At 37.0% G+C, this 24,250-nt stretch overlaps 1 protein-coding gene across 4 annotated transcripts in view; it reads right to left on the minus strand.

Annotated features, from left to right (window-relative positions):
- The window catches only part of CCDC172 (coiled-coil domain containing 172), a 64,484-nt gene extending 48,910 nt beyond the window's left edge, over positions 1–15,574 (minus strand). For all 4 annotated transcript variants that reach the window (XR_012326889.1, XR_012326888.1, XM_004325025.4 and 1 more), the window contains exons 1-2: positions 14,928–15,574; positions 14,658–14,743 (exon numbers count right to left, since the gene is read on the minus strand). Coding sequence is in view for 2 of the 4 variants with exons in the window: in XM_004325025.4 (XP_004325073.2) it covers positions 14,658–14,743; positions 14,928–15,006 (165 nt within the window). In the remaining 2 variants the exon portion in view is untranslated. The remainder of the gene's footprint in view (positions 1–14,657; positions 14,744–14,927) is intronic.
- Between the last annotated feature and the right edge of the window lie 8,676 nt (positions 15,575–24,250).

Genomic DNA, 24,250 nt, shown 5'->3' on the forward strand with positions numbered 1-24,250 from the left:
AGGAAAAATAACAATTATTAAGGAGAGATATTAGACATATTGGCATTTAATTGGAATGTTTTACCATAACCTGAAAAGATGAAACCTATATACCCCAAATGAAAATCAGACTGCTGTTCAAAAGATCTATAAGAAGGGTAGAGCTATAATTTTCCTCCTCCCTAAAATTCTATGTAAATTATCCATTTTGAGGTCTTTTCTACTTTTTTGTTTTCATTCTTATTATTGGTGTACTCTTCATTCTTACTGTTTTACACTCTGTCTTTATCTTTTACTCACACATTTTCCTCTTTTAATCAAGACCTAAAAAGCCCTAGAGAATCAATAACTACAGAAAGATTACAGTAACATTAATTTTTAAATTTACTTAGGATCTGTGATGAAAACATTTAATGCATAATGGAATTGGCAAGTAGGGAAAAGAGAGTAATAGAGAAAGAAGCAGGACTTTGGAAAAGCTCAAGTTAGGAAGGCCAAGAAAGAAGAGATTGCCTACGCTGACTCACAAGTTGAGGAAGGCAGTTAAGTTATGGTTGCAGAAACTACATGGGGTCTAATATTATTAGACCTTCTATTTTAATGGAACTAATGGGACAAACGCCTTAGGATTTATCCAGTTCCACTCTACTATAAGTTATTAACTCTCACTACTAAAAAAAGCTTTTCAAGACCACCTATTTGCAGAATGTGTTTCTCATTGTTCCTTTTGTTCTTCCTGTTATCACAACTCGTTTCTTAAATTATTTTTCACATTCTTGCTTTTGAAAACCAGACCTACTGATGTATAAATATTCCAAATATAACCTGAAGATGTTGATAGGATCACAAGATGAGGTCATTTCACAGAATAAATTATCATCAGAAATCTCTCTCACCTTTGTTTTGTCTCAAAAGTGATGGGTAGGAATCAGAATTGGGAAGATACCAGAAGAGATGTAAAATTGTGATTTAAAAAGATATTTTTGAACTTATCTGAGTCAGGTTTGAATTGAGGCACTATCTTATATCCATGGTAGCCTGGACATCCATGATAAATAAAAACTTAAGAAACTACTGGCTGTATCTGCTAAATTACCCAGGGATCTCAAGGGGCTACAAATGATAAAAAGAAAAGGATGGAAGGTTCAAATTTCTCTTTCTAATCTCTTTCCTTCCTCTGACTACAAATGAAATGAAAATATTTGCACGCAGCCTTAAAGTTATATGCTAGAATCAAATAGCCAAGCGTTGTCAGAAAATACTGCTGTTTTGGAAAACTTTAACTATAACAGTGCCAACACTCTGGTTAATTTTACTTCTCTCAGAAATAAACATTTCTTTTTCCCTTTCCCTGTCCTATTTTTCCTGGGATATTTGATTTTTCAAAAGAGCTTATAGTTTCCCCAGTCAGCTGACTTATCTGGTCAACTAGGTCAGTTTTCAGCATAGCCGTGATTTGTGACTGCACCACTCTTGCTGCTTGGGCACCCTTAGGTATTTTTCTACCAGAATAACTTGAAAGTTGAGAATGACTGAGGATTTGAAATTAATGTTTGGGTCCAAGTAAGCAAAGTACAATCTACACTTTGTTGTGGCTGCTGTTGCTTAAAATAATTTCAGGCTTTAGGAACTGGTATTTTGCTGACTAAATGCTCTGCCCAAGAGTAAAACAGGCAACACTACATAAGAAAACATCATGAAAGTTAGGCAGAAGATTTCACATTCGTAATCACAGCAACTGGGGAAAGAATGCGTTTGTTATGACTGTGATAAAGATGTTTCAACACTAGAGTACATCAATGAATACTGTATCAATTGCAGATATTAACTTTTTAAAAAATATATCTATTTTTTATAAATACATTTCTTAACCACAGATGCAATGCTTAAAGAATAACTCACTATGACACAGTAATCCTAATATAGTAAGCAAGGAAGGTTCAATATTAGTAAATATTAGTCCTTTTAATGGCTTATAAGGCTTTACATGATTTCACTCTTATTCCCTCTCTAATCTAATCTTCTACCAGTTTCCTCCTCAATCACTCCTCTCTAGCCACACTGGCCTCCTTGTTATTCCCCGAACATCCAGCCTCACTCTCTCCTCAAGGCCTTTGCACTGGATGTTCTATGCCTGGAAATCTCTTTCCCCAGATTCCTCATGGTTCATTCCTTCATCTCAGTCAAGTCTTGGCTCATCTCTCATCTTTTCATTAAGGATTATCAGGATGCCTGATAAGACCACTGCTATTTACGTCTGTTCTGGCAGTTCTTACTAATGCAATATGTCAAGAATAGGAACAAGAGATAACAATTATTTAAAAAGCTGGCACACAATTCTCACTCTTGTTTGTTTGGGCAAATGTGATTACTGTGTACCTAATAAATCCAAGAAAATCTACTGAGAAACTTAGAAATAGAGAAGAGTTCAGTAAAAAGGTTAGTAACAAAATAAATACCAAAAATTGGTATTTTTTCTATTTACCAACAATAAATAGAAAAAAGCATGGAAAAGATCCCATTTACAACACCAAAAACTAAACAAAACACAAATAAACTTAACATGAAGTATGTGGGACCTATATGAAAAAGCCTGCATTGAGGAACATAAAAGAAGGTATAAATAAATAGAAAGATATGCTATATTCTTGTTTTTTAAATAAATTTACTTATTTATTGGCTACGTTGGGTCTTTGTTGCTGCACGTGGGCTTTCTCTAGTTGCAGCGAGTGGAGGCTACTCTTTGTTGCAGTGCGCGGGCTTCTCATTGCAGTGGCTTCTCTCGTTGTGGAGCACGGGCTTTAGGTGTGCGGGCTTCAGTAGTTGTGGCATGCGGGCTCAGTAGTTGTGGCTCACGGGCTCTAGCACACAGGCTCAGTAGTTGTGGTGCACGGGCTTAGTTGCTCCGTGGCATGCGGGATCTTCCCAGACCAGGGATCGAACCTGTGTCCCCTGCATTGGCAGGCAGATTCTCAACCACTGTGCCACCAGGGAAGCCCTTATGCTATATTCTTGAATGTGAAGATTCAGAGTTGTAAATATATCAGTTCTCCCCAAATGAACTTAGTATAATCTTAATTATAACCCCAATACTTTTATTTTGTTGGAACTTGAAAAAATGATCTCAAATTCATCTAGGAAAACAAAACAAAACAAAAAAAAGAATCAGGAAATTCCTGAAAAAAAAATTGTCACTCCACAGGGTCGAAGATATTTTAAAGTTAATGTGATTAAGTGAATATGATACTGGTGCCAAAACAAATAGATTAACAGAATAATATAGAATATCTAAAAACACACAAAAATATACAGTTTCACATATATATATATATATATATTGCGCACACACACACATATATATCATAGTCAATGAGAAACATGTGACATTTATCCAGGCAAAAATGGAGAATCATTTTAATTTAAAATATTAAAGAAAAAAAACTGTAAAAGTACTGGAAAAAGATATTGTTTAAACAATGAATTTCAGAAACAAACAAAAGGATTAAAAATTCTAGCAACATAAACATTCTAAATTTTGATTTAAAAAATCATAAAAAAACAAGCTACAAATAATAAAATTTGCAACAAATGACAAAGAAAGGGTAATATCTAGAGCACATAAAAAGCTAGAATTCAGGGCTTCCCTGGTGGCACAGTGGTTGGGAGTCCGCCTGCCGATGCAGGGGACACCGGTTCGTGCCCCGGTCCGGGAGGATCCCATGTGCTGCGGAATGGCTGGGCCCGTGAGCCATGGCCGCTGAGCCTGCGCATCCGGAAGGGGCCGCAGCGGTGAGAGGCCCGCGTACCGCAAAAAAAAAAAAAAAAGAAGCTGAGGTAGGCAACCTTTCAACTTATCTTGAAGTATTAATTCAGGCAATAACAATTCATAAGACCACACAAGTACCAAAGGCTATATGAGAAATTTTTCCTGCAGCATCGAGATCACAGGCACAGCTGTGAATAGCCAGTTTGCCTTTGACTGTTTCCATACACCTTTGCTGAACCCATCTGGTGTTCCAAAGTCTACAGATAACCTACATCTACCCTTCTCAAAGTAACCCTCCATCTCCAAAATTTTTCTTCGCCTTTTCCTCAAAAAAACCCCTCCCATTTCTAGAGAACTGCTGATTCAGCTAGATATTAATCTGATTAGGGAAAGAAGGGTAAAGTACAAATACTGATAGGCCAAGAACATTCTGTAATGATACTTGTTTTTTTATTTTTGTTTTTTTTTTTTTTGCGGTACGCGGGCCTCTCACTGTTGTGCCCTCTCCCGTTGTGGAGCAAAGGCTCCGGACACGCAGGCTCAGCGGCCATGGCTCACGGGCCCAGCCACTCCGCGGCATGTGGGATCTTCCCGGACCAGGGCACGAACCCGTGTCCCCTGCACCGGCAGGCGGACTCTCAACCACTGCGCCACCAGAGAAGCCCATGTAATGATACTTCTTAATCTGAAAGACTCTCGCTGGGGAGCTACTTTGAAATAAGGTGACTTCCGTGCAATTTGGCAACTTAGGAGGCAGGACCTCACCTTACCTATTACTACATCTTCCTGTTCTGTCGGGATATAAAACAATGTAATGCTGAGGGTAGTGATTTTTCATGTACTGCTTTTAATGGAAGATCTATAAAACGTCACAGATTCTTTAAAACATATATTTTCCTCCTCATAATAAGAAAACTTGGCACACGAGCAAGAAAAGATCACACCTCAGTCCAGTATTCCATAATAACACTAGAAATTGGGTTGGGGATATTCACATCAACCTGTCAAACAGTTTTAGTTTTAAGAAGACAGTTCATTCTTCAAGAACTCAAGAAAACAAGAATGGGACAAAGAACAATTTATGTATTATGACTGTTGGCAAAACCTAAGTCTGAACAGTTCTCACAGAATAACAACATACACTCTACAAAAATACCGTCACAGAAGAGAAAAAGAGAAGTGCCTGACAGATTATGGAGAAAGAGTATTAATACACCTATAATAATGTTTCTACAAAGTACAAAAATTTTTTTTGTTAATCAACTACTTGATGTCAAGAGGATGCAAACAAAGATAAGTCCACTAAAAAACAAGAGCAAGCAAGGACATAAGAGAATAAGAAAAAAATACAAGCTGAGATAAAAAGATAGGAAATTTTTAAAAATGTAAAAAAGACAGCAACACAGAACTTAAATTTGCAGAGAGAATTAAATAATAGAACTAACACTGCAAAAGATGGAATCGGTGATATAAAGTATAAAAAACTGTCCAATACTGCTGAAACTAGCAAATAACAGAAGATAATAGATTCAGAGAACAGAGAACAAAGATCCAAGCTATAAGAAATAAGCGTACTTGAAAAATAAACCAGAATATAACATCTACAGTTAAAATGGGAGACTTATCCCTGGACTAGACAAAATTGACAGATACACAAATTTGTTTATCTGTGCACACATTTGGAATCATGAGGATAAAAAAACAATTTCTACAGCAACCAGGGAAGAAAAAAGAAACAAAACAGGTTCATGCACATATTCTTCCTGAAAAATTACTTGAACAATTACATAGATTGACCAAAAGATAAATAAAATATAGGAACTCAAGAATGAGGAAGTTGAAGCACTAAGGTATTTTACAGTGAAGAATTCTGGTTAATGTGACAATCCAGACAAATATGGGAAAGACCAACTCTCTATTCAAAGACAGAGAAATGCTGGATAAAACATAACTAACTTAAAATATATGTCATTTACATAGGTAAGCCAAAAAGCAAGAGACAGAAATAATCATGCCAGAAATCATCACGCTAGAATTCAAGTCCAAGGGGTATCTTTGAGATTGGATACAGGCAACAGAGGCTAGGGTTTTAAAAATGCCCAAATAATACTCAAAAAGTCAAAGCCAAAGGGAAATACTGGGCTCATTCGATAAAGTTAGGAATAAAATAAACAAATGGGACCTAATTAAACTTATAAGCTTTTGCACAGCCAAGGAAACCATAAACAAAATGAAAAGACAACCTAGGGGCTGGGAGAAAATACTTGGCAAATGATGTTACCGATAAGGGATTAATTTCCAAAATATACAAACAGCTCATACAGCTTAATATCAGAAAACCACCCAATCAAAAAATGGGCAGAAGACCTAAATAGACATTTTACCAAAGAAGACATACAGATGGCTAACAGGCACATGAAAAGATGCTCAAAATTTCTAATTATTAGAGAAATGCAAATTAAAACTACAATGAGGTATCACCTCACACCAGTCAAAATGGCCATCATTGAAAAGTCTACAAATAATAAATGCTGGAAAGGGTGTGGAGAAAAAGGAACCCTCCTACACTGTTGGTGGGAATGTTAATTTGTGCAGCCACTATGGAAAACAGTATGGAGGTTCCTTAAAAAACTAGAGTTACCATATGATCCTGCAATCCCACTCCTGGTCATATATCTGGAGAAAACTATAATTTGAAAATATACATGCACCCCAGTGCTCATAGCAGCACTATTTACAATAGCCAAGACATGGAAGCATGTCAAGAATGAGATTGATAGTTATGGTTACCAAAGGAGATAGTGGGGAAGAGGGGAGAGATAAATTAAGAGTTTGGTATTAACATATACACACTACTATATATAAAATAGGTAAACAACAAGGACCTACTGTATAGCACAGGGAACTATACTCAATATCTTACAATAACCAATAATGGAAAAGAATCTGAAAAATAATATATATATATACACACACACACACACACACACACACTTGAAACTAACACAACACTGTAAATTAACCATACCTCAATAAAAAAAAAATATATATGCCTGGAAGGAAACTGCTGGCAGGGACTACCTCTCAGCCTGGAAATGTGGCAGGGGAAGGAGTATAAAGACTTCAACGACTATCACTCTTTCAAGCTAAACTGTTGCTTTTGTTTTCTGCAAGAAAAAAAAAGTGCCCATGCTGGCTATGCAAGCAGAGTAACAAAACTCCATCCACTGGCTTGGAGATGCAGCATAAAAGTGAGCTGCCTCCATTGATCCATACGTGGAAGAAGAATCATACCCAAGAAACCCCAAACCCAAGCTTGAATTGTTCATGGATGTGACAGTCAAATGTCTCCCAGCCATGCAGTTCAGAAATCCTGAGCTCAAAAATTAACATGAAAACTGGTCCTGAACAAATGAAATCTGCAAGGTTCTGGCAGCTGCAGTGAAACTGCTCCTTAGGAACATCTTTTTTATCAAGAGATTATGTAGGACTCCCAAGAAAGAAAAGCCCTGCTAAAGATAAGTTCAAAATAAAAAATTTTAAAGCTCATATGCAAATGTACCACCATGTGAGAAGGCCATCAGATGAAACAAGCAGAATTCACAGAAAAGGAAAACAGAAAACAGAGAATTCTAAGAGAAAAAAATTAATTTATTCACTCAATAATATTTATTTAACACCTACTGTGATTCAGGCACTGTTCTAGATACTGGGAGTAACGGTAGTGAATAAAATAGATGAATATGTATTCCTTGTGAAACTTACATTCCACTGGGCAGAGACAAACAGTAAACAGATCAATACAAATATATCAAGAGAAATTAAGTGCCACAAAGAAAAATAAAGCAGAATAAAGGATAGAGATACTGATGGCATGAGGTCATATTATTTTATATATGGAGCTAAGGGAGGGTCCTCTACAGCTGCCGTTCTCAAACTTTCTGATCTTATGACTTTTGGTCTTTATGACTTTATGGTCTTAAAAAATTATTGAGGACTTTTATTTGATGATTTTTGAGTTATATCTATAAATATTTTCAGTATCAAAGATTAAAACTGAGAAATTTTGAAAACACTTAATTCATTTAAGAATAACAATAAATCCATTGTATGTTAAAATATATTTTTATGAAAAAATATTTTCCAAAACAAACAAAAAAAAGAAGAGTTGCATTTACATTTTTTGCAGATCTCTTCTAACAAAAGACAGTTGGGTTCTCATATCTGCTTCTTTATTCAACCTTTTGCAATATGTTTCTTGGTTGAAGTATATGAAGAAAACCTGACCTCACATAGATGTATAGTTGGAAATGGGGGGGTTATTTTAATAATGCCCCTTCCAAACAATTACGCATATTCTTAAGGAACTTTATAAGTGTTAGTTCCTGAAAGGTTGGTTGCAATGTGGAATCTGAAACCACTTCAATAAATTTTTCATACTCTGTTACAATAAAAACAATTGGTCTATTTTGTGCTTTGAGTGGATCTTTTATCCATGCACAGTTCTGTAAAATTATGTGCTGGTTATTTGGAAAATATTCCTTCACTGAACTATTCAGATTCTCCAAATGTTGATACACTTCTTAATACAATACTAAAAAATAACACTTATTAATATCACCAACAAACTCATTAGAAAAGTCTTTCAGTACTGGGAAACTGTCAAGCTTACAATGACAAATCTGAGTCTTCCAAAACTCTAATTTTTGTTTGAAAGGTTGAATATTATCATTGGCAAAATAATAATATCAGTCTTTTGCCTTGAAATGTCAGGGTCATTTCATTCAGTTTTGAGAAAATTTTGCCAAATACTCAAGTTTAAATAACTACACTTATCTGTCAACTATTCAAGTAAAAATGGTATTCCAGAAAAAGAATAGCTAGTTCATATACTGCAACTCAGACAATCATACAAACACTCTCCCTTGAGACCATCACTGTACTTTGGAATATAGTACTTTATGTGAACTTTCCATTTCAACACACAATATTAAAATCACATACACACCATGGTCAGTTTCAAAACAATATTTTTTACACTTTAATCAAGGGCATACAGTGAAACTGGTGGGTTTTGCTTTTTTAGTGTGAGTGTGTGGCAATGAAGGATACAATGACTACTAGTAGTTTGTTTCCACTGCCTTAATTTGTGCTAAGGTGCCAACAGTTTTACTCACCATTGCCACTGCACCATCAACGTACATATCAGCACAGTGAAAATGGCAAAATAATAGCTTTGTATTATTAAGAAAATAGCTTGACCTCACAAAACTCGTATAAGAGTCTTGGGGACGCCCGTGGATCACAGATCACACTTTAAGAACTACAGCTCTAAAGTGGCAATTGAGCCTAGATGTAAGGTAACCAACCATCAAAATTTGCATGGGACTGTCCCAGTGTTAGAAATGAAAGTCTCACGTTCTACTAGAATGGTTGGCCACCCTGCTGGGAGAGAGCTAAAAGAAGTGAGTGTGTATAAAACACTAACAGCTGAGGGAAGAAACATTTCAGGCAGAGGAAAGAGCAACTGCAAAGGCCCTGAGGTCAAATAATGGTTGGTATATTCAAGAATAAAAGAACCCACTGCAAAGGTACACACCCTAGAAAATCAGATTATCCCCAGTCAGGTGGGCTACTAGAAAATGCCCAGTGCTACACTCAGAAAATATATGATGAACTCATCTATTTCCACATTTTAGATAATTATTCATGACAAATGTGATAAGGCTTTCTTTGTAGAATTACATAGAGGAAGTTTAAAGTAATTACACAATTTTAAAAAAGTGAGAACATCAAGAATTTTGAGTTCACAGTTAGGTTTATATAGTTGAAGTTGCTTGATGTCAACTCTCTAAGGCAGAAACTTGTTATATAATTTATTTGCCAATTACTCTTGGTGTTGTTTAGGAGTTGCTCAATGAATGTTTGTTGAGTGAATGAATAGGAGAAGAGAACATAGCTAACTGATTTTCCAAGAAATCACAAATCAAAAGGTAAACTTTTAAAAAGGCATTCTTCTGTGCTGCATATTCTTACGAGGCTAGCAAACTAAATGTTAATCTCATGCTTTCTGCATACTGAGCTGCAAACTTACTGTCCTTAATTAAAAGACCATTCTCTCAGTTCCTGGAAAGGAAGCTTTTTTTTTTTTCTGTTCAAAACTTTTCTAACATTTTAGGGTAAACAATTTATTTACAGTAGCTCTTTTAAAAAAAGGAATAGAGGCAAACTAGTAGATTTAACAATTAGAAACAGTGCAGTAGATTTTCCACTGCGTGGATTCAAGCCAGGAAGTGTGCAACTTTTGTGATTTATAAGCACTCGCATATAGAAAGCCTATCTGGCATACTGTTACACAGTTTGCTCTAAACGCTATTACCATGAAATGTTCTTCAGATTTATTTTCTTAAGATCATAAAAACAAATTTGAGAAAAAGGAGTCCAACAAATGCTATATGTAATAATTTTTTACTTAATTTGGAAATACAATAATTTCAGTTCTACTAATATGAAGAGAGATTACTACTTCTCAGAGACAAGGCCCCACCGTAAAAGAATTGCAACCAATTATATGACCAATAATTAAGTAGCTCATGTTAAGAATAGATGTGCCAAATGGCCAATAAGCATCTAAAAAGGTGTTCAACATTAATCTCATTGGGGAATTGGAAATATAAACCACAACGAGATACCACCTCCCATCCACTAAAATGGCTATCAAAAGAAAAAACCAACCAACCAAAACCCCCAAGAAAATAAGTGTTGGTGAGGATATAGAGAAACTGGAATCCTTGTATATTGCTGGTGGGAATGTAAAACGCTGCTGCTGTTATAGAAAGAGTCTGGTATTTCCTCAAAAAGTTAAACCTGGAATTAACCATATGACCAAGAAATTCTACTCCTAGGTGGAATACCCAAGAGAATTGAAACATATGTTCTACAAAAACTTGTACACAAATGTTCACAGCAGTATTACTCATAATGCGCAGGCTCAGCAGCCATGGCTCAGAGGCCCAGCCGCTCCGCAGCATGTGGGATCTTCCCGGACCGGGGTACGAACCCATGTCCCCTGCATCGGCAGGCGGACTCTCAACCACCGCGCCACCAGAGAAGCCGAAAAATGCCTTTCTTTTATCTATGTTTTTATGTAACTTTTAATCAACAGTAAAATTAAACTCAAGTAGGACATAAATTTTTCTTTGATTAAACTTTAAAAAAAGGAAAAAAATCTCAATTACAAAGCTCTATTTCAATATTAAAATGATAATAATTTGTGATTTTGTTCTTTCCCGAATTGGGTAATAGAGTACTAACGGATATGACTTTGCCTGCTGTTCTGGGAGGGTTCCTAACTTTTATTAATTAAAAAAGAAATGAATGAGTATATTTTGAAGTAAAGAAGTAAATGAAGCCACCTTAAGTTACTTATTTATTTCAATATCACTTTCCTTTAAAAATTCATGGAATATTATTTCATTAGTGTTATGATGTTTATGCAATAGTTTAAAACTGGAGAAGAAAAAAAATAAAACAGCCTCAGACTTTCCTCCATTTACTTCTTCTTGTGGGAGTACGGCTTTATGTTAGGTTTTATGTTTATAAAGATTAAATGCCCCAATTTTAACTATATGCTACTATTTTTAAAAAGAAAAAACCCGGGCTTCCCTGGTGGCACAGTGGTTGAGAGTCTGCCTGCCGATGCAGGGGACACGGGTTCGTGCCCCGGTCCGGGAAGATCCCACATGCCGCGGAGCGGCTGGGCCTGTGGGCCATGGCCGCTGAGCCTGCGTGTCCCGAGCGGGAGAGGCCACAGCAGTGAGAGGCCCGCGTATGGGGAAAAAAAAAAAAAGGAAAAAACTCTTTTAGATGCTAAAAAGAAACAACAAATGTTCTGTGAGTCCTTAATTTTGATTTTCTCTGTCACTGATACTATAAAACCTTTCCTTGATGATCAGAAGCTTTAGGTATATTGGTAAGCATTAACGTAAATCCTGAGCATGTTCTTGTCTTTCTGTTTTCATATTACCAAACCTAACCAGGTATACTATAGCTCTCTAATTCACAAAGTACTCATACTGTATAATCTGAGACTTTTGCAACCATATATTTTAAAGGGCTCATTGAGCCCTGAAAGGCAAATGCTATCATTTAAGTTCTAATTACATGCTACCTGGGTTTTACAGAACAGAAAAAAATACTGTACTTCCTGAATACATTTTTTGACCATGAGCAACTTCCAAAATAAATGCCCAAAATTATTTTCTGAATGTATCATTGTCCAGATAGCTCAAGCACTGGCCTATTCAAATTATGTTCTAGCTTCTCCCTATGCTGCTTCTACTTGATAAATTGGTCAATAAATGCCAAGTCAAATATTCCAGTAAATATATTTTCATTGTTATTGGCAGACATATAATTAACTCTGAGAATAAAAGAAACAAGAAATCAATTTATGATTACTTCTTCAGTTCTTCTCATTAGTCAGTTACACTGTAATTGTGGCTCCACTTTAAAAATCTTTATACACACACACACACACACACACCCCCCATGTTGACTATATTATAAATCAAATTATTTCAATTACAAATTAGTACTGTATGAACTGTGAACCTCCACATGTAAATTTTATTAGTAGAAAGCAATTGTATTACTAACCACATATATGAGCTGATTAAATGCACAAATATGCACATATATGTGCATTTTATGAGCCTATATTAATTAGTAATTTCAGCAAATGTTTTAAACAATGCTAGGGATTTGTTATGTCTTCTCTTAAGTATAACTATTTGAATCAGCTTTTTTATGTATATGTATATATCAACAGACTACATTTCCATTTTCAGGAAGACAGACTGTTAACTGAGAAAATATTACAAAGAGTAAAGCTACTTTTTTCCAAAGAAGATATTCGGAAGAGTAAACCTTTTTTTTTTTTAACATTTGTTATCTATCAGGTCAGTATCTTCATCAATCTGGGGAAAATACATTTGCACAAAAACTTACATAACTGCACTTTTAGAAATACTGCCCTTGACTAGAGGCAAAAGCTTCAGAGACACTATTATATGTGAATTTCATGAAGAAAAAAGTTTAAGATGAGCCCCCAAAATCTGTTTTAATAAAATATGCTGTCGTTACTCAACTGTTACTTTCATTACTGCCGTTTGTTTTTAGATTATAATACCATGGACAAGTCATTTAACCTCTCATTTTCCTCCCCCAAAAAGGGGGATTAACAATGGTGCCTCATCACAGGATCCCTGGCAGGATTAAGAGTTAATACAAATGAAGCACTCAGAACAGTGCCCAGCACACAGTAAGTGTTCAGTAAGTGTTAGCTATGCATTACCTAACTGCCTATGTTTTGCCTATTACTTATATTAACTTCTAGTTACCAATCCCGAAAGTATCTTAATTCTTTTTAAAGAAAAATTTAAGCTACATCATGACATTCTTAATGCTTTGCCCATGCCATCAGCTTTTAGCATTGTTTTTACCAGCTAGTTTATCTGCTACTCACAGGCAAAACAAGACCCAAGGTCTCACTGAATATTTCCAAATTCTATTGATATTTTAAAAGACAGCGCTCTCCCTATTATCTCCCTATTAGTACTCATTAATTCATTCAAAACACTAATGTATACTGTGTGTTAGGCATGGAATACAGGCTGTGGGAATAAAAGATGGTTAAGAAAAGAATTCCAAATACATTGCTCACAAAATAGTGAGGGATACAAACACAAACACAAGCACGTACTGTTGTTTAATTGTAAGGTGGTATCCAAATGCTATGATAAAACAAATTTTCCAAGATGTACAAGGGAGGGCTCACAGGTCATGTTTGAACAAGACTTGGAAGGAAGAACAGAAGAAGCTTGCAAGGTGGAGAAAGAATCTATGATTATTTTATCCAAAAAGAGAACTGGAAATTTCTCACAGTGGTAAGTCTATTTGACTTATTTTAGCAAAGAGACTTCCTCAAACAGATTTCCCACTGTACACTGCTCGCATCGTTTATCTTTAGGAGTTGAATAAATATTTTTGTATGGCTGTCTGCTGCCACCCATAGCTAGACCTTCATTGTGACATACCTGGATGACGTTCTTAGCTCCCATCCTCCCACAGCTCAGAGAGATTTTCCTAAACCCCTTTTATCACACCATTCCATTGTCAAAAACCTGCAATGGTTTCCTCCTATTAATACCTAAGTATCAGCCCTCTGCTTTGGGAGCTTTCTCTTCCCAATATGCCTTGGCTATGCCTCCCTTTTGTTCATATTCTCCCGGTGCCCCAAATACTTTTCTCCTGCTACTTCTTTTTGCTTCTCAAAAAATTCTACCTACACTTCAAAATCCTCCTTCAAGAAGCCATCAGATTCCCTTATTTCTACGTAAAATAACAGAACTTTACAAATGCTGCATAAAAAGTGAAGTACTAGTGGAAAAACGATCCTTTTGGACGAAGGCCACGTCCAAAATGTGGTAGAAGACTGAAAAACAGATGGCAGAGACTCGTTTGAAAGTTACATTCAACTGTTATATCAACACAGAACACTTCTTAAATTATTTATTATTCAAAATTTATTTCCCGCACCAACTACTTAATTGAATAATTCTTTTTCCAATGGCATTGCGCTCTTTTGAAACGTTAACCATCCCACAACACGGTCAATGAATTCTTCATTACTTAAACGGGTTTCTTTAGGACAAATTCATGTTAGGATGGAAGGCGTCACCAGATTCAGAGCTTTAAATATTACCAGACAACATGGAACTACACTCACTAACACAATAGCGTGCTTCGTAACTGACGGACAACTAGTTAAATATCAATAGCAACGCATCCTCCAAAAGTCAAGCGAAAACACTTTTTCAAGTGATAATGAGCATGCTCTACATGTCAATACCTTCGATTCCAACTTGATTTTCTCTTCATTCAGCTCCCCTGCTGCTTTCTTAATGTTTTCACGACATCTGTTTATTTCCGACCTGACTGTAAGACAAATTAAATGCTTAAACACGTCCATCTTTCTGGAGTCCCCGTTTCTGGGGCCTGTGATAAGACACCTTTCAGCTGTCCTTCCCTCCACGTGGAAAGCCGCCTGCCCTCCCCGCTCGGCCCACTGCCTCCTGATTCCCTCCGCCTCCAAGCCCAGAGGCCCCCGCGAGCGCCCGACCTTGTCGCATCAAGCGGCGATTCTCCTCCGCCAGGTGCTCGGAGAAGATGATGTGCTGAAACAGGGACTCCAGACTCATCTCGGGCTGGGCTTAAATATTTTATAACGGAGTCTGAGGATCCTGAAACGCACAATAAAGGCTTATTCCAGGACCACTCCTAGCTCGGCCTCCAGCGGCCTGTCCCCCGCCGACATCAAGGACTGGGCCCACGCGGGGTGAGGTGAGGCCCCGAGGCTCCGGGCGCCGCGAGCCGCGATCCGGGCCTCCGTGGCTTCCGTTACGAAGGGCAAACCCGCTTTGTTCTCCCCGGCGCCCTCGTTTCTCCTGTGACCTGTCTCAGACTGCCTTTTTCCCCTGGCTGAGCGCAGCTCCCCTTAGACGAGGCCTTGGCCCCTATGCGGGTTCTTTTTCGTTTTGGTGGCAGGGGAAAAAAAATGGAGGCCCTGAGGCCTCCGCTTGGGAGCGGTTTCATAAGGGCAGCAACCCTGCCCTTTCTGCGGTCGGCCTTTTCCTCTCATTCCACCCCCGCCATGCCCCCCTGTTCGAGGAGAAGGTCCTCAAAGTGCACTTTATCTCTGCAGAACATGTACTTGAAACAATTCTGTGGGCTGCAGAGCTTGCGGAAAGCCGCAGCCACCGCCTCGGTCGCCGGGTGTGGGTCTGGTGGGAAGTGACACTACGGCGTCTCCTTGGGTCCATTCTGCGCTCGGGGGTTTTGCTTTGTTTTGCTCTGGCCATGTGGCCCCCAAAGGTCTTTAGGTCGTGCTTGGAGCTGGGCGGGAATCTATCGCCAAGGCATGAACGCAGTGTTATAATAAAGTACAAAGTACCCGTGATCCTAAATATAAACTTTTGCAAAGTCTTATCCTTTGACGATGGGAAAGACTGCTATAAATGTGCAATGTCTGACATTCGCCTTAATCATTTCTTTGTAATCAGGGCATATCTTTTTTGTCTGCTTTAAAATTAATCATTGCCTTTTGTAATCAAGCTGCAGTAATAGTAACACTTCAGTATCTGCACAGGATGTGTCAGAGACCAAACTGGTTGCTAATTAAAGCTTAAACATGAAAGGCACCTTTGGGACTTTGGTATGGGATTTTTTTAATTAAAAAATAAAATATTTTTAATTTTTAGCAGGTCAAAATATTAAGATTATAATAAACATTTGACTATATATCTGAATGTTAAATTGAAATTGGCTAAACTTTAAAAATACATTTAGTATTAAGTAAAATAAATAGTAAATGTAAATTCTGTTACATCATCTGTATAATAAACTTAATTAATATTTCATTAATGCTGTAGTATAGTCGGTTATAAATGCTAACCTTTTCCAAATTTCCACCTAAATTTCCATCAAGCCATGTATGCATAAAACTTAATTTTTAAACTTTATTATAAAAGAATGCATACTGAAAAGTGTAATGAAGTAGAAAAGAGTTGCCCATAAATATATCATTCAGAAGCAAATAGTAATAACATTTTGGTTGTTGCCTTCAGGTAATTCTCCTCATCTTGCATTTTTTCTTTACAAATATATTGTGAATATATTGCAAATAAATAATAACGGTAGTTATTTTATTTGCCAGGTACTATTCTGAACACTGTAAGCCCTTTTGAGATGATTTTTACTATAACCTTCATAGCATAGTTGAGGAAACTGAGGCACAGAAGTTAAGTATCTTGCCAAGGTTGCCTATCTAGTATGTGGCAGAACAGGATTTGAAATCAAGAAATCTGAGATCAGAGGCCATGGATTTGATTTTGGATTCTGCTCTTTTTCACTCTTAATATATCACAAGCGTTTTACCATCTCATTGAAAACTCTTCATTAATACATTTTTGTAACTTCATAATCCTCCATCATATGGATGCATACGTAAAATTTAGATATGTTGAAATAAATTTGACTCTTTTATCTGTTCAGGATTGGGAAACAAAGCTGAAATTGTGGTGTGAACCTTTCTCTTTGAGCACTCGTTTGGAGGCTTATGAACGGTGCCACAGCAGCCATCAAAGGAAACAGCTTCCAGAAGATAAATTATATTACTAATTAATATTACTCCTTTCAGAATTATTTCCCGTGGACTTGCACAGGGAGCATCCTCACAAGGAGGCTGGTTTTCAAAAGCATGCAGCTCTTTAACATTCCAATTTTATTAGTTACGCTCAAACTCACATTTATTATTTAACATGCTCTTTCTGTACTGAAACTTGGCAGAGTGAAATTTGGGCAGCCTTTAGGGAGCCCGGTTGCCTCACTCACACAGGAGTATGGAAAAGAATGCTGCTGGGAATTCTGGGAACGGGGCATGGGAAAAATGGCTTCTTCATCTTCCGTAGTCTTCTCCACGTCCCACAATATTTCGGTGCTTTTAAATCCCAAGTTTGAGTCTTCTTAGAGGTACCACAACTATAGGCATTAGCAGGATTTTTTATTTTATTTATAGAAGCAAACATGTTTATGCAAGGTCACAATTCAAATTTTAAAAGCGTTTCATAATAGTAAAAGTAACGTATTAATATATTAAGATGTTGCTATCATATATCTAGCTTTATGCATACATTTTCTGTAGTGTTAAGATATTTTTTTCTTATAGATATACATGCTGATTATATTCTATAATGTTCAGAGCAAGAGTAACATTACTTAAATTTATGCCAAATAAAAATGCTACAAGACATGGTAAAACTAGGGCATTCTATTTTTTGAAAATGTATCTTATAAGCCTCAAAAAAGATGCTTCATTCAACAACTGTTTAACGAGTGTCTGCTGTTCATTCAACAAATATTATTGAGCATCTCCTATGTGCCATATTAGAGAAACAACAACAGGATTTAATAAAAACAAAACTACATAAAAAGTATTTTTCTTCCTCCAGATATTTCTAACCTCATTGGAGAATTATTATATTTTTCAGCATTTTGGCAGCAGTATAAACAACTGCTTTCAGAGTTTCAACAGATGTTCTTTAGAAAGAAAGCCAATTATTTGCATTATGATACCCACATGATTCTCAGATCGAAACTTTCCGTCTGTACATGTTTCATTGAACTGTGTACCCATGGAATACAAAAGTTGAGATCATTCACTGTCTCTCAACCTCGTATTTTTGTTCATAATAACACTAGCACCTGGGTTATTGAGCCGTCGATAATTGCTTTGCTAGAAGGCCTTATATAAGGCTATATTGCTCTTGTGATTTAAAATGCATTTCCTTTCCTTTCTTAGATTGATGACTTCCCTAAATTCTAAACCAGGCTTACAAATACCCACTAGCCCAGGGCATATATATTGCAATGAAAAGAAGAAAAGTAATTCATTTATTTTATGATTTTCTTAGGGCATCTGCCAAAAAGAAAAAAAAAATGTGGGTTCAACCAGGTTAACAACCACTTATTGAGTAGCTACTAAGCGTAAAATCTCTGGTACGTACTATGGAGGATACAAAATTGAAAGATACAGGTCCTGCCCTCCCGGAGGTCATAATCTACCAAATGAGACAGAGCATGCACGACTCCTAGTGGGCTGTGTATAAGAGCTTTACGCTGGTGCTATGGAGATATGGCAGGGGGAGAAAGAGCTAGTTTGATGTAGGTAATCTGGGAAGGCATTTCAGGAGGGGATAAAACATGAGCTGGATTTTAAAGGAGAGTGAAACTTCAGTATAGCAAGTAAGGGAGAAAAAAAGCAGAAAGTCAGATGACGCCAATTTTTGGAGTGTTTAACATTTTTATGCATATGATGGGGATTCATGTAATGTTTGCTAGCTGGTGAGTGGCATGTCAGAATTGCTTTATGCAGTCGTCTGGCAATGGGTTAGAAACACTAGAAACAAAGAGACTAACAGCTAACATCTGTTAATAACTATGTTCCAACCACTGCCTGAGACCTTGACATGTCTTCATTATTTTAATCAATCCAACAGTCCAATAAGATCAATGTTTTTATTATTTCCACGTTACAATTAGAGAACCGAGGCAGAGGGAACTCAGTAACTTGTCCAAGGTCACATATACTAGCTAAGAAGTGGCAGAATCAGGATTTGAACCCTGATAGTCTCTTAAGGCAACCCTTAACCACTTCATCTACTGCCTCCGAAAGCAAGAGACTGGAGAAAATGAGACTATTTCAGCAGCTGTGTTATATTTCAAGACAGATACATTTCCTAAAAAAGTTTATTACCAACACATTAAGGTCTTTTTTAAAGACATTTTCAGATTTCTAGAATTTGGATTAGTAACAATGTATCTTTAACAAATTAAAATCAAGTGTGATATAAAGAAAAATAATTGAAAATGGATCATGCCTTGTTGTAAATGCTTATTTAACCAGCTACATATTAGTATACAAAGTACCGTATTAGTTTCTTATTATTTTTATTAGATTCCTAGGGCTGCTATAACAAAGTACTACAACTGGATCGTTTAAAAACCACAGAAATTTATCCATTCCCGGTTCTGGAGGCCAGAAGGTCTGAAATCAGCGTCAGCAGAGTTGGTTCCTTCTGGGCCCTCTGCGGGAGCATCTTTTCTGTGCCTCTTCTTAGCTTATTGTCCTTACTGGTAATCTTTGGCATTCCAAAACCTTTGACAGAGGCATCGCTCCTATCCCTGCCTCTATTTTTCCTTGGCGTTCTTGCTGTGTCTCTGCCTCTGTGTCTGTTCTCCTCTCCTTATAAGGATACCAGTCATATTTGACAAAGGGCCTACCCTACTTCAGTATGACCTTATCTTAGCTAATTCCATCTCTAACGACCCTATTTTCAAATAAGGTCACATTCTAAGTTACTGGGGGGTTAGGACTTCACGTATCTTATTGGGGATCACAATTCAAACTGTAACAAACCTTAAAAGTTAAGTCGTGGGAAAGAGTTATGATTTTTTTTAATTTTAAGATTTATTTCTATTGATATTACAATCAAAGCATTTTTAGTGGTTTAATGGACTTTAGAAAATATCTTGCACAGTTCTTTTATTTTTTAGACGTTAACACTGAGGCCTGGAGGATGATGGATTTCCCCAACATTGCACAGACAGTTAATGTCAGAGCTAATTCTAGAACTCCCTCCTAATTCCTTCTGCTGCAACAAAAGATCTTTTTTGTTCACCAGTGGCTTTCAACTACTTCAGTTAAAACAACTCCTCTTTTATCTTTTTTCTGTATTGAACTTTCTAGTAAGAATTTGAAGAAAAGATATAACAACTAGGGTACAGAGCAGGCCTCAGGCAATTTAACTACTGCAAGAGTTCCACTCCATTAAGGAGATTAGATAGATAGATAGATAGATATAGGGAAAGAGACAGAGAGACAGAGACAGACACACACAGAGATAGGTAGATAGATGTAGAGAAAACACATATGCAGACATACATACATATATAGATATTCACATATATATGATAAAATCATATACATATAATATAAATGCTTAAAGGTGTGAATTTTATTTTCAGACACTTCTACAATAGAAATGAAAGTAAACTGTCAATTCTTAATTACTGATTAAGAAAAGCAAACTTTTTTCTTTGGTTGTAAAATATATTGCATGAAAAAATTCCATTAACACATTAGGAGTCATTCAATACCAAAGTCTTTGGAAGAAGAAAGCTGTAGTTTAGCCAGTGAACTTGATTTTCACATTGTCAGAGCCCAGAGCCCAGCACAAGGCCCAGGAGGGCTATTCCATGTGCCCTACCCAAGAGATTAGACTGTCAGGCCCAGGAAATGAAAATAAAACAAAAGTTAGAAACCACTGTTCTCCACCTTGTACAATTCATTTCTTTAATAAATATTTACTGGGTATACACGTGAGGCAAGTAAGAATTTGGGATTGCAAAGAAGAATAAACAAGGGGCTTGAAATCTGGTTTTATCAAGTTGTAGTTTCCATGACAATAAATTTAAGTGGCCAGGGATTACGTAGGAAGAATTAAAAGATAAATGTAAGACTTTTTGTTTGCTTGCTTGTTAGTTTTCTTACCAGTTACTTTAGTCATTAATGTATTCTTTGCCTACCTACTAAGTGCATGGCTACTTAGTAAGTAATTGACTCTTTAGTTATTAAGCCGAAATTTAAACCAACAATCAATATATTCTACTCTAATCTCTTTTTACAATTTTTATGAAAATTTCTATTAATTTCAGTGAGTTAATCATAGTGACTATTTGGAAATGTGGCATAAATTTCAATATTTCTACTACTTTTTATGAATTATTCACAGTGACTCTTTGGAAAGTTTGGAAAAAATGTACATATATACATATATTGTACATGTGTAGGTAGAGTGAACCATAAACCCTATATCTTCTTAAAATAATTTGAAAAACTGCTCATTTATCAGGATAAAATTACTTGATGTTTCCAATGTTTAAAATGAATTTAGTGGCCTTAGTGCAATAATATTACATTTTAAAAGCCAAACACTGCCATTATTTTCCCTTCAGGATGCCACAGACAGTTCGGAAAGTTTTATCATTGTTAACACGGCTCAGAAACCTTATCTTTTATTTGACATTGCAGGTGCGTCGATGATAGGATTCGGAAACTCTGTAAGATGGTTAAAGGAAACAATTAATTAGCATTTAAATAAAAGAGCTCCCTAAGAAACATTTTAAACAGAGAATAAGCTGATGATGTAACAGGTGATAGTAAGCAGTTCTGGAATAGAATTGAAGGAGATGAATAAAGAGAGTGAAAGGAATTTAAATATCTGAAAACAAATAAGGAAATATTGCAAAATATTAGAATTACTGAAGTTGTGTATATATCCTCATTTGAAATTTGACAGTCTTGTAATTCTGTACTTGTTATATCTCATTATTCTACTTATAAAACGTGTACATGCACGGGTCTCCTAAACCGTTGGATAATCTACCTTTACCATTTTCTTTCTGAAGGTGTTAACACAGAGAAAAGCAGGAAACAGCCGAGCTCCTGCACTCTGTTGTGCCTTAGCCTCAAGGGAATAAATGCAGGCATTGTGCACACAGGATCCAAACACTCAGAAAACAGATTCCTGGGGATATTCTTAGAAGAAATCAATAAAGCCTAAGAGAACTTGTGAGAAGCATGTCCTAAAGATGATTTTATTTTGGTAATTGTTGTATTTTAAATGCTTTCATTTTCTTCTTTTGATGTCTTTTATCTTACTTACAGATGCTATTACTCATAAAATATGCTATTTCAGTCCACAAGGCTGTAGCTGTGAATGAAACCTAATATTCTCATCTAGAAGTAGATAAGGGGATGCAAATCTCCTACTTCACAGTGTAAACTGATTACCGCAGGGGTCAGAAAGCTAGTTTCCACTTCCTTTCAGTACGAGCTATGATATTTTCTATAACTGACCAGACATCTTGTCTTTCCTTTATTCAGTCCAGGTGTCTGATTGGCAGCCTGTCTCAGTGGTTTACATGGTGGACTAGGAATTCTGTGGCTTGCGCGTGGTGGCAGGACTTTAGGATGAGGCCATGAGGAGTGACCACAAACGTCATTCACTAAGTGTTCACTGAATAACTACTATGTACGAGGCTCTGCCACAAACAGTGAGACGACGAATGAGCTCTCTGCACGCATGCGCCCATAGGGGCCACAGGAAGCAAAGGACACACATTCATTAGCTCCATACCCACAGAGTGAGCGATGGTGTAAAACCTATCAGTGTGGGACTGTGGGACACAGACCCTCTACAGGCTGTGGACAGAACATTTATGCTTCATCAAGTCCCTCAGGCTGGACAGAGCTGGCATCTGGAGAACAGAGAGGAAGCCAGTGGGATCACATCACAGATGGGGTTGGTGAAATGGTCAGGGCGCAATCCTGCCGGGCCTTCAAGGCAATGGAAGGAGTTCAGATTTTATTCAAAATGCGGTGGACGGCCATTAAAGGGCTCTGCAGGGGAATGATTGCATTTTATGAATAAGAAGATGACCATTAAGCACTGTTGCCTTGGTGGAGGAGTGACTAAACATCACTGGATGGAAATGGAGACTGCTGACCCGGGTGCAGGGCCCATTTGGCTGATAACACACATCAGTAGTGATGTGACCTTGAGAAAGTCACTGACTCTCTTTCCCCCTTATTCACTTGTTTTCAAATGGGGATAGAGAGGCAGAGTAAAAGAGAGAAGGAAACAGGAGAGATTAAAAAAAGAAAACCTCAATGCTTACAGATGAAAATTTCAGACAGTGAATTGAAATAACAAACAACTGAGAATTCAGTAATAAAAGCCTTAAAGCAAGACTTAAAGCATCTCAGTCCACACTCAGGAAAAACCCCACGGAGGATACATAGAAAAGAATCTAGAAATCTGTTAGAATCATTGCCTTGGTTCCTTTGGTTAAGGGTTAATATCAGGGCCCTAGGGAAGAAAAATTCAAGAATGATGCTAGAATCTACTCTATATCCTTTAGATTTAGTTGTACGTAAGTGTATGCACAGCAAAAATTCACTGGCACACATGTTCCAACTGCAAAAACATTGAAATACTCCCACAGTGGCTGGTAAATAACCATGACCCCAGCCCTCCAGTGTCAACTCCCACCACAAGGACCATGCATGTCTTCCACAATCTGGCAACTAAAGGTTGACACCTGGCTTAGCAAAGTGTCTCAAGGAACCTGCTCAGTGTCATTTCTGATTTTTTAGTGCCTGGACCTATAGGCGTATTGTCCTATTGCTGTTATAACAGATCACCACAAACTCAGTGGTGTAAAATACAAATTTGTTATCTTACAGTTCTGGAGATCAGAAGTCCAAAGCCGGTCTTAATGGGCTAAAACACACAAACAAACAAACAAAGGAATACTCAGCAATCCTTCTGGAGGCTCTAGAAGGAAATTTGTTTCCTTGCCTTTTCCAGCTTGTAGAAGTTGCCTGCATCTTACGGCTTCTGGCCCCTTCCTCCATATGCAAGGCAGTAATGCATCCTCAAATCTCTCTCCTTCTCTGACCTCCCTGCTGTTCTCTTACAAGGACACTTGTAATTCCCTTGGGCCTACCTGAAAAGTTAAGATGATCTCACTATCTCAAAATCTTTAACTTAAATCACATCTTCAAAGTCCCTCTTGCCATGTAAAATGACATAGAGGTTTCAGGGATAAGATGCAGATATCCTCGGAGGCCATTATTCTGACTATCACAGTGGTTAGATATTTAAAATATCATATAATAATAAGTTACCTTAGAATGCTCATAAAATAAAACTGAGTGTGTCATAGTCAAAAACTGAGATACGAGTGGAGAGAATCTATCATATAGGAAAAATGGAACATGGGTCCATATCTCAAGAACTTTCTGAAATACTGCAGACCTTT

The sequence above is a fragment of the Tursiops truncatus genome, chromosome 16 (assembly GCF_011762595.2).
Source record: "Tursiops truncatus isolate mTurTru1 chromosome 16, mTurTru1.mat.Y, whole genome shotgun sequence".
Classification (NCBI taxonomy): Eukaryota; Metazoa; Chordata; class Mammalia; order Artiodactyla; family Delphinidae; genus Tursiops; species Tursiops truncatus.